The 12,891-nt window shown below is 32.7% G+C and overlaps 3 protein-coding genes across 5 annotated transcripts; 2 read left to right on the plus strand and 1 right to left on the minus strand.

Annotated features, from left to right (window-relative positions):
• Positions 1 to 283: 283 nt before the first annotated feature.
• Positions 284 to 3,086, plus strand: LOC145097122 (DHHC-type zinc finger family protein). Its single transcript, XM_079034624.1, has 10 exons — positions 284 to 620; positions 1,042 to 1,135; positions 1,270 to 1,364; positions 1,456 to 1,623; positions 1,756 to 1,828; positions 1,926 to 1,978; positions 2,084 to 2,175; positions 2,278 to 2,330; positions 2,421 to 2,546; positions 2,650 to 3,086. Exons 1-10 carry the CDS (start codon positions 472 to 474, stop codon positions 2,926 to 2,928), a joined length of 1,182 nt encoding a protein of 393 aa, XP_078890750.1. The 5' UTR covers positions 284 to 471; the 3' UTR covers positions 2,929 to 3,086.
• A 777-nt stretch (positions 3,087 to 3,863) lies between these two features.
• Positions 3,864 to 5,502, minus strand: LOC145097123 (guanosine deaminase-like). Of its 3 annotated transcripts, none has more exons than XM_079034627.1 (4): positions 4,773 to 5,502; positions 4,489 to 4,673; positions 4,293 to 4,397; positions 3,864 to 4,156 (listed from the first exon to the last, which is right to left on the minus strand). In XM_079034627.1, the coding sequence occupies exons 1-4, from the start codon at positions 4,786 to 4,788 to the stop codon at positions 3,971 to 3,973; spliced, it is 492 nt and encodes a 163-aa protein (XP_078890753.1). In that variant the 5' UTR covers positions 4,789 to 5,502; the 3' UTR covers positions 3,864 to 3,970. The 3 variants fall into 3 exon arrangements, with proteins under 3 accessions (XP_078890753.1, XP_078890751.1, XP_078890752.1); XM_079034625.1 differs by having other exon boundaries at positions 4,489 to 4,682; XM_079034626.1 differs by having other exon boundaries at positions 4,489 to 4,679; positions 4,773 to 5,500.
• A 4,028-nt stretch (positions 5,503 to 9,530) lies between these two features.
• On the plus strand, positions 9,531 to 10,037 carry LOC145099415 (uncharacterized). Its single transcript, XM_079036991.1, has one exon. It carries the CDS (start codon positions 9,531 to 9,533, stop codon positions 10,035 to 10,037), a length of 507 nt encoding a protein of 168 aa, XP_078893117.1.
• The last annotated feature ends 2,854 nt before the right edge of the window (positions 10,038 to 12,891 follow it).

A 12,891-nucleotide genomic window follows, 5' to 3' on the forward strand; every position in this document is an offset into this window, starting at 1 on the left:
GTACCGTAAAGTCATTTCCAAAATCGTTTAATCAAAATCCAAACCCCGCAACGCCGCGTCACTTTTCTAGTTATTATTATTATTATTATACCAACTTTTTATACCATTATATATATTTTTTATAAGATCCCCAATTTGTATATTAACACACTCTTAAAACATTTAGAACGTGAAATGAAAAGAAAACAATATTTTTCTAAAGTCCGGAATCCAGAAAAATCTGATGAAATAGAAATATACATCCATATTATTTTTGTTTGAATATCCCTAAATTTATACTTGTATCACCCATGTAATGTATATCTAGAGCCGTCTACATTTTTGGGTTTGAAGGAACAATGAATTCTTTTACTTGCTCAAAGTCAAACCAATTTAGATCATCACATTTAACCCCTTCTTCTCCGATTCTCCTCACCCCCTCCACTCTCCTACTTCCCCTTTCATCGTCTTCATCTCCCATAGTTCCAGAGAATGGCCGTACAATGGCTTCTGGTGTGCCATGGACTGGTAACGCTGTTGGTCGTCGTATCTTTTCTATGCGGGCAGTGGCCAATTTTTCAAGGCACTTTCATCCAACGCATTCACAACTTCCTTACCTTCGGCGCTTTTGATTACTTCCGGTAACTTACTCTAACCCTAAGCTACAGTGAGTTTCGTGATTTCGATCGACCAATTGGTCAATCAAAAACTTTACTTTTTCCTGTAAAATTTCCTTAAACCAATTGAAAGATTTCATGATTCGGTCTTAATATTGATCCGCCATTGAAGAATTCATCCAATAAACCATGCCAGAGAGAGGAGAGGGAAGATTATATTACTTTTCTTAGTCAATTTCACAACTCCCAATCAGTTTACAACAGTTACTTGTCGAATGTTATGCAATTCTATACTCTACTTTCGATTTTTCTTCAATTTCATTTGAACAAAACGGAGCAACCGAATGGTTGATTTCGAACAAGAGAATGAAGGTCTGAAACATACACTGATACACATATCACATACCTTTGTTATTCATTTTGTGCATCTATTATTATGATACAGACGATTCATTGAGTATGTGTTCGGGGCTAGAGGCACCAATGCACTTTATCTTGCTCAATACTACTGCTGTGATCGCCCTAACCCCATCTTACAGGTTTTTCCCCTAACAAATTAGCATCAACTAGGGTTCCAATTTGTAATCATTCTTGTTTTACTTCAATCATACAATTTCCAGTTTCAACAATTCAATTCTGTATTCTACTCTAATTTTCATTTTTTGTAATGTAGGCAATGTATTTAGCAATAGTTGGGGGTACTTATTGTTTGATAGTGTACACAACTTTTAATTATATTCCTGGTCATTATATCGCAGGATATCACAGGTATAAATTCATTTTAAATCTATTTTCCTTTTTCACCTTCATCTTCCATAAATCATATTTTACTTTTTTGCCCTTCATATATTGTTTGCAGATACACAAGCATGTTGGCTGTTGGTGTAGGCATTTTACTTTTTCTACTGGCTAGTTTCTCTGATCCAGGAACTATCAATTCAGAAAATGTATCACAATATCTCTCTTTATACCCATATGACAACATAATTTATTCAGAGAAAGAATGTTCCACTTGCAAAATCCTAAAGTATGTACATTTCTTATTCCTATTTCCCACAATTTTTTTTTTTTTTTTTTTTTTTTTTTTTTATAGAATAGATGAAGACACTTAAAAAGTATTTGAATTTTTTTATTGTTGATTTGTTTTTTTGTTACTCAGGCCTGCTAGGTCAAAGCATTGCAGCATATGTGACCGATGTGTTGCTCGGTTTGACCATCACTGTGGATGGATGGTTTGACTTTTTTTACTTTCATCTGATAAAAAATTAAAAAACGTATTTTCCTTTGATAAAGAACAATTAAATTAATCATTTTTTCTCATTGTTTCAGAATAATTGCATAGGGGAGAAAAACACATTGTACTTTGTGATGTTTCTGTTCTGGTGAGTTAAAATGATAAAATATCATTTTTAGTGAACTTAAGGCCATTAAAGTATTTTTTTTTTTTTTTTACATAAAATAGAAAAATAATTTGTTTCAATTTGTAGGCATTTCTTTCTTTGTGTATATGGAACAGTTGCAATTGGCTTAGTTCTTGCTGGAAGATTGAAGGAACTAGAAGTTGTATATATTTTAACAGGTGCCTTTTATCTATCTCCATATAATATATTTATTCATTTCATGTTCATATTTCAAATTTTCAATCTTATGTTTTAGATGCATATTTGTGTTGTAATTGCAGCATATTATGGGATTGAAAATTCATTCAGGAGTCTAACTCCACATGTTGTTCAGGTTACTTCTAGATTTCTATACTTGATAAATTAGCATCAAAATAATCATTTTTTTTTTGTTAATGTGACAAATTTTTGTTTGTTTTAACAGTGGCTGGTGAACTCTTACAACACTCAGATACTTGTAATGGTATTTTTGGCAATAGTTTCTCTTCTTCTATCTGGTTTCTTTGGGTATCATGCAAGCCTTTGTCTTAGCAATACTACCACCAATGAGGTAAAAAAACACACACACACACATATATGTATAGCTTATGAGATTAAGTTGTTTCTCCATTAAGTGAAAAACAAGAGTTGATATGATATCTTAATGGGTGCAGACATTCAAATGGCAAGATTATTTAAGTTGGCAAAGGAAAGTGGAAGAAGCAAAGGCAAGTGCAGAAGCTCTAAAAGCTAGTTTAGATGAGCTTTCTAGCCAAGAGATAAAGCCTCCACAAAGCAAATGGAAATCCTTCTTTAGAAAATCACATCTTGAGGACATAAACATCGTTAAAAACAACATTTATGATCGAGGCTTTTTGAAAAATCTTTATGAGATTATTTATCCGCTTTCTTCACGTCACTCCTTTTCATTCAATAAACTAAAAAACGAATAAAGATAATGTCTTGTTTCATCATTTCAAACACAATTTTTTTTAATTATGTTGGTTTTCATGTGGTGTAATTTGGTCTTATGTTTGTGTTTGGGAAGTGTATTTGTGTTTTTGTAGGTTATTAGATTTTGGCATATGTTATCTAGTTGTTTCTTACTCTCTTTACTCGGTTTTTGATTTATCTTTTTCCAATATCTTGTTTTGTCATATTGGCAAAGTATAATGTTAATCACATTGTATCTGTTTCTCTCTGTTTTCTTTCCATAAAAATTCGATGTCAGAAACAAGAAACATATACTCATCATCGATATTGATTTCATACTTAATTGAAGAGCTCTTGAGAATAAGATCAACCATAATAAGTATTGGAGTGATCTTTTCAAACTTGATCAAGGTAAAGTATAAATATTACATCAATAAGATAATAAAAGTGTTGATCTCATGTTAAATTGATATTTCATTGTTTAAAGATTTAAAGGTGAATTCTCAAATTATATTATACTATATAATAAAAAAAATTGGCTTAGAAATATTGAAGTTTCTACGTTTCACATTTTTGCCTGTTTTTCATTTTAGATTTTGGCTACAAGGGCTTAGGAATATATAATTTTTGTGTTTCACATTTTTGCCACAAGAGTTTTTTATTTTAGATTTTGGCTACAAGATTTTTTTTATTTTGGATTTTGCCACAAAACTTCTTTATTTTTTATGTCAGTCATGTTTTGTCCAAAGACTTTCGTATGTTACCACTTTCCACCCATATTTTATATTCTTGTACTTTGTAAAATATCACTCACATCCCTTAAATTTAAACAATTTCTGCCCTTAAATTTAGACAACAACAATTTCTGCCCCTCACCTTTCGTATATTGAAAGATTTACAAGTTTTATCCCTAGTATTGTTCTATTAGCCATCATACTTTATTTTTTACTGATAATAGTAACCAACTTGTAATTTTCTACCAAATTTAGACAACATATATGTAACTTGCTACACCTTTATGAATTTCAAATTAGCTCATTAGAACATATGCATATGGTGTTTTCAACAAGTGAACTTGGCTTTAGTGTTCTCAAAAACTTGTTCTGCAATAACAGCTGCATCACCATCAGCTTTTTTTATCTTGAGTTCAACCTTCTGAAAAGATCCGGTTCCTCTTAATGCATCTGAAATCAAGGCGTCGATCCCAACTGCAATGGCTGCTTCAACTTTAGCCCCATATACCAACCTCTGAATCCACAAAAAAGATGAAAAGAACAAATAATTATTACATAAAAATAGTTTGCAAATTTATGATTTAGCATTTAAACTATTTTAAGCAACTACTTTGTTGAATAGAGTAGAAAAAAAAAAAGTGAAACTGAACCTTAAATTTTGAATACTGAATGGCTGCAAAGCACATAGCGCAAGGCTCACAAGAGGCGTACATTTCACAATCAGAAAGCTCGATTTGGTTCAGCTTTTTACATGCCTGAAAAAAGTGGTATGATTAAAAACATAAAGGGAAATTATGAATTATCATCAAGGATTAGAATTTGAAGCATTAAAAATTTATAACTAACCTCTCTTATTGCTACAACTTCTGCATGTGCAGTTGGATCCGTGTGTTTTGAAATCATGTTATGACAACTCACAACAATCTCATCTTTGTAAACAACCACTGCACCAAATGGGTCTCCATCTCCAGATTCTAATGCTTTATAAGCTTCTTTAACAGCTTTCATCAAGAATTTGTTGTCTTTGTCCTCTGCAACTGCTTGAAAATTATCAAATACAGTAAATTGAAGTAGAAAACGATAATTTCGTGTGAAATCGAAGATTGAAAGATAAGATGAGAGTGACTCACTGTTAGCTTCCTCCATGAAGGAATCAGATAGCAGATGATTATGTGCTGAGTCGAAAGAACAAAAGGACTCCTTTAGTTGAAGAAGATTTGAGAGGCAGATGATTTATTAACGGGTTGATGAACAGTGGTTTATTCCATTTGGCAATCTCTGCCATCTGCAATCCACGTGTCCTCTTCACCTTTCTCTGTTTTCTCTTCAGCTTGCTCTCATCGCGACACCTCCTCTATTTCTCACCACCTCAACATAAACATAGACACCTTCTGATACCTTTTATCTCTATCTGCTTCAAATTCCATACAAAGCTGTGGGCAAAAAACGGAGGACAACGACAGAAGAAGGTAATCCCTAGATCTAAAAATGATGCGACAAACACACGCACCACTGCTACGAACACAGCTACACTTACACTACCACCATCGTTTGCCTCTGTGTGTTGAAGAAAGATGAAACTAGGGTTTCATTTCGGATTTGAGCAGAGAGCTAGAGTTGATTTGGGTATGATTTGGATTCTATTTTTGTTTCATTTGGATTTTTATCTCTAACTACAATACAGGTATAGGATTCTATGGTTTGATTCGTTTTCCATTTGGGTTTGATTTGGATGTCCATCATCTTCAGCTGCTCCAAGCCTCCAACATCAGGTATAAGGTTCTTTAAAATTTTCAGTGAAATTTTTGTGTTTAAATGGAAACACCCGAAGACTATGAATTCGAGGACGTAATGACATCTGTTTTCACGAACCGATTTTATCAGAACCAACTTAACCCCTTTTTGATATTTTTATATTTTTCTACATTTCCGTCGTTAAAAAAAAAACGGGTCTTTGAGTTGACATGTTCATGGGAATTATATGACAAGAAGGATATCAAGGGTAATTAGTTAATTCTGCTGACAAAATTGCAAAAATGGTCCCTGTGGTTGGCAAAATTCTGTAGTTTTGGTCCAAAATGAAATGTTGGTGTACCACTGGTCTAATTTTAGATACCTTGTGCGGTTTTGGTCCCTATGGTTATATTTTCTTGTGTTTTTGGTCCACATCCCACCTAAAATGACTAATATGCCCTTTTAGTAATTCTTTTTCAATATCTTTTGTTATTCTTTTAAGACGTTTTAATTAAAAAAATCAAAAAAAAAAAAAAATTCTACCCACCCATCATCCCACTCTTTATCTGTGTATCTCTCCCAAAACGAAGATCCCACCCATCGCCGGCACCACCGGAAACACGCTTGAGCATTAGTCGTCGCCGCCACTTCATCACCCACCATCATCGGTTAACACCATCACAAGAAAAATTGGAGCACATCTATTTCAATTCGTCTCTTCCATCTGGAATCAAAGAGATCCAACAGCAATGGCCATGGCTGGTGATTTTCTCCAAGAACACAAGGCACACACAATTTCAGATTCTATTTATGGGATGATTTTAGCTCCGATTTGATTCAGCACCATCGTATCCTTTTTTGAGTCCATTAACCCTAAACACATAAATGATATGAGTGCACATATATGAAAATCAATTTGTAGAAATAGACTGTTCTTGAAAGCCCATAAGCTTTTTTCAGAGGGTTGTCGCAGTGGTGATGGTGTTTCTGGATAGAACAGGTGATGGTGTTCTTACCTTTCATCTTCTCCGGCTCTGGCGGATCTGAAAACCCTAGTTCTAACAAAAGATTAAAGATGATGGTGCTCCAGATCTGCAAAAGAGCGATGTCGAGGATGGGAGAAGTGGCGACGTGTTCTTTCGTCGGCGACAAAGCAGAGGGAGGAGAGGTGTATTTTTATAGGTGGCCAACAACGGTGGGGAAATGGAGGCGACGCCTGGTGGAGAGGACGACTTTTTAGGTGGCGGAGAACGATGGCGAGGGTGAGAAAAGTGTTGGGGTGTTCGTTCGTCGGTGACTGTGCAGATAGGGGGAGAGAGAGAGAGAGACGCATTTATCATAGGTGATCAGCAACGGAGGGGGAGGTGGCAGTGTTTGGCGGTGACGGAGATTATTTCCGGTGGTGGAAGCTGAAAACAGGTTTCTTGAGAGAGAGAGAGAGAGAGAGAGAGAGAGAGAGGTATTTTGATTTTTAATTACTTAAAAAAAAATACTAAAATGAATAAAAAAATAAAAAAAAACAAATATGGGGGGTATAATAGTCTTTTTAGACGGAGAGGGACCAAAACCAATAGAAAGATCCAATTTTGGACCATTGGTGCACCATTAAAACTTTTTGGACCAAAACCACATAATTTTGCCAAACACAGGGACCATTTTTGCAATTTTGTCAATTCTGCTTTACTTGAAAAGTAAATAGTTGCAAAAAAGTATTTTATTTCCTATTCTTTCTCTAAAACAAGACTCAAAGCATCTTAAAATGGTATTGATGGCGAATATCGGTAAGTTGTGTAGAAGATAATTATATAGTTGAAATATATATAAATATACGTTATTTTAGTTATAATAATGATAGTTAACTTTGAAATAATATTTTTTATATTAAATTATATAAAATATTGATTATTTTGAATTATATAATAATATAGACATCTTTTAAAACAATATAATCTCCATCATCTCAAGTCTCACAATGTGGACATAGATAAAATAATTTAAGAGTATTTTAATATATTTGTATTTGTCGTTAAAAAAAATATAATAATTGGTTTAATGTTATTTATAATTATTGTTATATATATATATATATATATATATATATATATATATATATATATATATATATATATCCATTACAACCTCGCCTAAGCTTAGTACCCAACCTCTAAAATATGTCGTTTTAACTTAGTAATTATATTCGGTTTGGTTTTCACTTGGTAAATATATCGTCCCCAATAACTTTTCTTTCCTCAATTATCGTTTTATCATCCTTGTTTTATTTCCTCTATTATCGTTTATTACTTAATCCCAGTGAACATTATTGTTTTTCATTATCACGAAGGTCGAAGATAATTAATGTTCTTGCTTCGTTATCAAAACTATTGCGTCGATTATGAATCTACATTTGCATGTGTTAATCGTGAATCTCCTAATCGCAATCTTTATATAGTAAAACAATGTATTTTCATTAGGTTTAATACCTAAGCTTATGTGAGATTGTAATGTATATTCACTTTTCCCATATATATATATATATATATATATATATATATATATATATATATATATATATATATATATATATATGCTTCACATTTTAATTTTTATCATTATAATTATTTAAAACATCAAACATTGTTTTTGTTTTTAAAGATAACAATATAACTTTTTACATAATGTGATTTTTAACTATTGTTGTAAGTTACTTTTAAGCTATTGAATGAGAAACTCTTAATGATTATAAAAATAGCTTTAGGATATTTTTTTAGTTAACGTGAGATTATAATTTAGGTTTTGCATTTAATACTACAAGTTGTGACTTTTAATATTCAATTGAAATCTCGATTTAAGTTAATATTTTAATGTTATATTTAAATTAACAATTTAAGTATTTTATAAAAACTATTAGAAAGTTGCGACCTTAAAAAGACAATTGGTTGATACATAACAACATATCTAAACTTATAACTTTTAATATTCAACAATAATTTAAATTTAAGTTAACATTTTACCGTTATATATAAATTAACAATTTAAGTATTTTATACAAACTATTAAAAAGTTGTAACATTAAAATGATAATGATTCATAGCTAAGAACATATCTAAACTAATATGTTAATTATAATATGTTAATAGTTAAATGCATAATTTTATAATCATAAGTAAAATATGTTATTCTAATACTGAAGTGAAGTTAATTTATGATTATATTTTAGGTATTGAATTTATTTTAAAATAATTAACCTATTTATAATCATTAATAGAAAGAAATTGAAAAGTAATGGGAGTTTAAAATGTATGTGATGAAAGAAAAAATGTTTATTTTATTGTATTTTAGGATAGATCAATTTGGATCGTGTTTATTGATAGTGAATCCAAATGGGTAAAAAATTAAAGCAAATTATCTATAAAAGCAACGCAACGAACAAGTTAGAGATGTATTTATAAGAAGAGAAACACTTTGTGTTTATATATGTACATTTTATGCAACTTAACTAACACCATAAATATCAATTGTTGGTGATTTTAGTATCACAAGACATTTTAGGTAATTGAAACTAACATTTTAGTTTAGGGGCTTATTATTTGTACTATATATTATATGTTTGGTGAATGCGGAGTGCATGCATGTGTACGATTGATTTATAAGCCGGTATGACAAAATAATAGGGGTCAAGGGGGCCACACCCCCTTGCAGGGTCTTAAGGGCAGGGCCCCTAGCGGGGTCTAAGGGCAGAGCCAAATTATGGAAAATCTGAATTCTAATGGGTGATTATGGTAAGATTGATAAATCTTGTCAGTTTTGGAAACCAATGATTAAACCATTACTTTTGTGATTCTCTAAATTAATTTAGAAGATAGAAACTCTAATCTGTCATGTATATATACGTCTCCCTTTTGAGTCGTTAAGGACTCTTCATGGCCTGTCTTTACTTAGACAAGCTCAGAACTCTCTGGCGATTTGGCTTGTGTTTTATGCCTAGATACACAAGTGTCCCTTAGGATTATCCAAAACTGAATTTCCTGTAACCTGTACGGGTGGAAACATCAGTTAGGAAAGTGACCTTACACGATCCATTAGGAATCTGGTTCTGTACCATCACCCTACTTATATTCACCCAATAATCGAACTGATATTCTCGTCTGGTGAAGATGGCTGAATCAATCCGCGAGTTGACCACAAAGTTCACAAAATTGGACAAGTTTGAAGGCAATGATTTTAGGTGTTGGCAAAAGAAGATGTTGTTCATGTTGACCACACTGAAGGTTGCGTATGCGTCGAGTACTTCGAGGAAAGAAGTGGCAGAGAACGAGACATTGGAAGAAACCAGGAAGATGAGCAAGTGGGACAACAATGACTACATATGCAAAGGTCACATTTTGAATGGTATGGTTGATTCTTTATTTGATACCTATAGTGATGTTAAAAGTGAAAAGGAGTTATGGGACACTCTTGAATCAAAATACATGGATAACGATGCTTCCAACAAGAAGTTCTTGGTCAATGATTTTAATAACTATAAAATGGTTGATTTAAGATCTATCATGGAACAATACAATGAACTCCTTCGCATTTTGGGTCAATTCAAACTACACAAAATGAAAATGGATGAAACCATTGATGTGTCATGTGTGATCGACAAACTCCCACCATTATAGAAAGACTTCAAACATAACTTGAAGCATCTAAAGGACAAATTGTCTTTAGTTCAACTTGTTAGTCTTTTGCACATTGAAGAATCTCTTCGTGCTCAAGAAATGAAAAAAAACAAAGGAAAAGTTGAATCTAGAAAGCCCTCGATCCATGTGGTTGAAATCAAACCAAAAAATTCGAACAACAACGGACATGACAAACTTAAGCAAGAATATGTCCTAAATAACTCCAAAAAAAAACTAGTTTGTTAGAGGTGCTTCAAAGTGGGACATTTCAAGTGTGATTGTCGAGTAAATCTTGGCAACAATGGTGCTGGAAACAGTGGAGACAATGGAAGTAGAAATGGGTCCAAGGACCAAGTGAAATGAGGTCAATTTCTGACTAACTTCGATAATTCTAATCAGAATTATGTTTATTCTTATATTTCACTTATTCCTGAATCAATCTATGTACATGATGAAAATGTTGGTTGGTTGTCACACCCTGACCGACGACAGAAACGTTAGGCTGTGCGACATTAAAATGTTGGATCACATACCACATATATAGAGAAACTCACCAAATCTTAAACACATAAATATTACTTTTTATTTATTATAATGATGAGGTTACATAATTTTCAAGGTATATGTACAAGATAAATGTAAAATAAACCATCATGACATAAATACTTCTAACTCCTCTCTCAAGGATACGCTTGCCACTTCCAACACTTATTCTCATGAGAATACATGTGATTTTGAAAGGTCAACATAATGTTACTAAATTCATAAGATTGTATGTTTTAATGTGTTTTTGTATGGTTTTACATTACATTAATTCTTAATATCATGAACTCGTATCCATGAGTTTGTTACGAGTTTGCTACTTCTTAAGATTACTCATATTAGTAGTTTTAGTTAGTTTTAGGCTAACAATGTTACAATGGGTTCTTATAATCGATCTAGGAATTTGCTTTCCCAGAATCAATGCTTCGTCATAAGTCACCATGGTTTGGAAAGTTATGTCTGTTGTGACGTAATCGTCTAGGTTGTAGCTAGTAACCATAGGTGGGCATGTCTGCCCCATATAGATCTATACATATATTTCCCGTTCACTTAAGATTTAACGTTTATAGGTTGGGTTAGATAAATCTTATTTAGCTAAGGGATGAGTAATGCCTCATTTAACAATCATTGATGTGTATTCGTGTTGATATTTTCACTTTTCTCGTTTTTTGTGTTATGCTTAATCTCTCTCTCTCTCTCTCTCTCTCTATATATATATATATATATATATATATATATATATATATAGTTAAGTTGGTATAGTTTTCATTGTGCTTAGGGAATCCACAATCCATTGAACTCTATAGAGTTCAATAGATTGTCGCATCATCCATTTAACACCTATACAACAACACCCACAACCTATTAAACTCTAATTCAATCCTAATCATCAATTTATTCCTTCTATTGAATCATTCAATGATCATTCAACTCACTTCATTCAACTTTACTCCATGTCATCATCTACACTCCATTCAACTCCTATTCAATCCTAATCGTCAACTCATTCAACTCTTATACTACTTGCATTGTGGATGCTCTTATATATATATATATATATATATATATATATATATATATATATATATATATATATATATATATAAGTTGGTATAGTTTGTGTTGGCAAGATATTCAAGCATGGTAACGACTATGTACATTGTATCCTAGAAAATTGGTAAGCATGATGACTAGGTATAATGTTGTCACTAAAGATTAGTAAGTGTAATGACTAGGCATAATATTATCCTAAAAGGTTGGGTAGAGTATCTGTTAATTATAATATTATCCTAACGTCCTAGGCATAGTTATATCACTAATACTACAAAATTAGTAATGTTTATAAAACAGTGAGTATTATAACATGTATTTTCCCCCTTAAAACATTTGAAAATCATAAATGCGGGACCGAGAACTCACCCTTGAAGCATGCTTTGAATACCCAAAGCGAAGTGTTGGATCGTTGGAAGCTTGGGGACTGCTCGAGAGGCAAGAAAAGCTCGAATTGAGAGAGAGAGAGAGAGAGAGAGAGTTAGAGAATTGTGGAGGTATGCAGAATGATATGCCAGACTTTCCTATTTGTAGGAGTTTTAGGAGCACGCACCGTACATGACGTGTAGTGGTGCGTGTGCGACGAAAATTCCGTTTTTCTAGATTCCATAAATATCACGTATGAGCTTCGTTTTTGACGATTCTTATATCCTTGCCTAAGTATCGACGTGTACTATAGCTTTCCTTTTGGTCGTTTCGGCTAATTCCAACGTTCATTTTTAGCTTATATTTTCTACCCACGATGATTTTTTGAAAATCACAATTCTCTCGTATGGGACCTGTTGTTAGCCTGTATTTTGAAACACATACTCTTGCTTTTCTTTCCACTTAAACGTCATGTCTTTCCGCATCAATGATTTGAGGGGCTGAGCTATTTTTATGAAGTTCTCTATAAATCTTCGGTAATAACCTGCCAATCCTAGGAATTGGAGCATATCTGTCGGCGTTGTAGGTGCTTTCCAATTCTTAATTGCTTCAATATTGGAGGGATCTACATGCATCCCCTTGTTGCTGACCACATTCACAAGAAAATATACCTCTCTGATCCAAAATTTACACTCTGAGAATTTGGTGTACATTTTCTCTTTTCTCAACAACTCTAAGACGATTCATAGATGTTGGACATGCTCTTCCTCAGTTCGTGAGTATATAAATATGTCATTTATAAACATGATCACGAACTTGTCCAAGTAAGGTTTGCAAACACAGTTCAAAAGATCCATAAAGACTCTTGGGGCATTGGTTAACCCGAAAGGCATAA

The sequence above is a fragment of the Lactuca serriola genome, chromosome 4 (assembly GCF_051521515.1).
Source record: "Lactuca serriola cultivar US96UC23 chromosome 4, Lser_US96UC23_V15, whole genome shotgun sequence".
NCBI lineage: Eukaryota > Viridiplantae > Streptophyta > Magnoliopsida > Asterales > Asteraceae > Lactuca > Lactuca serriola.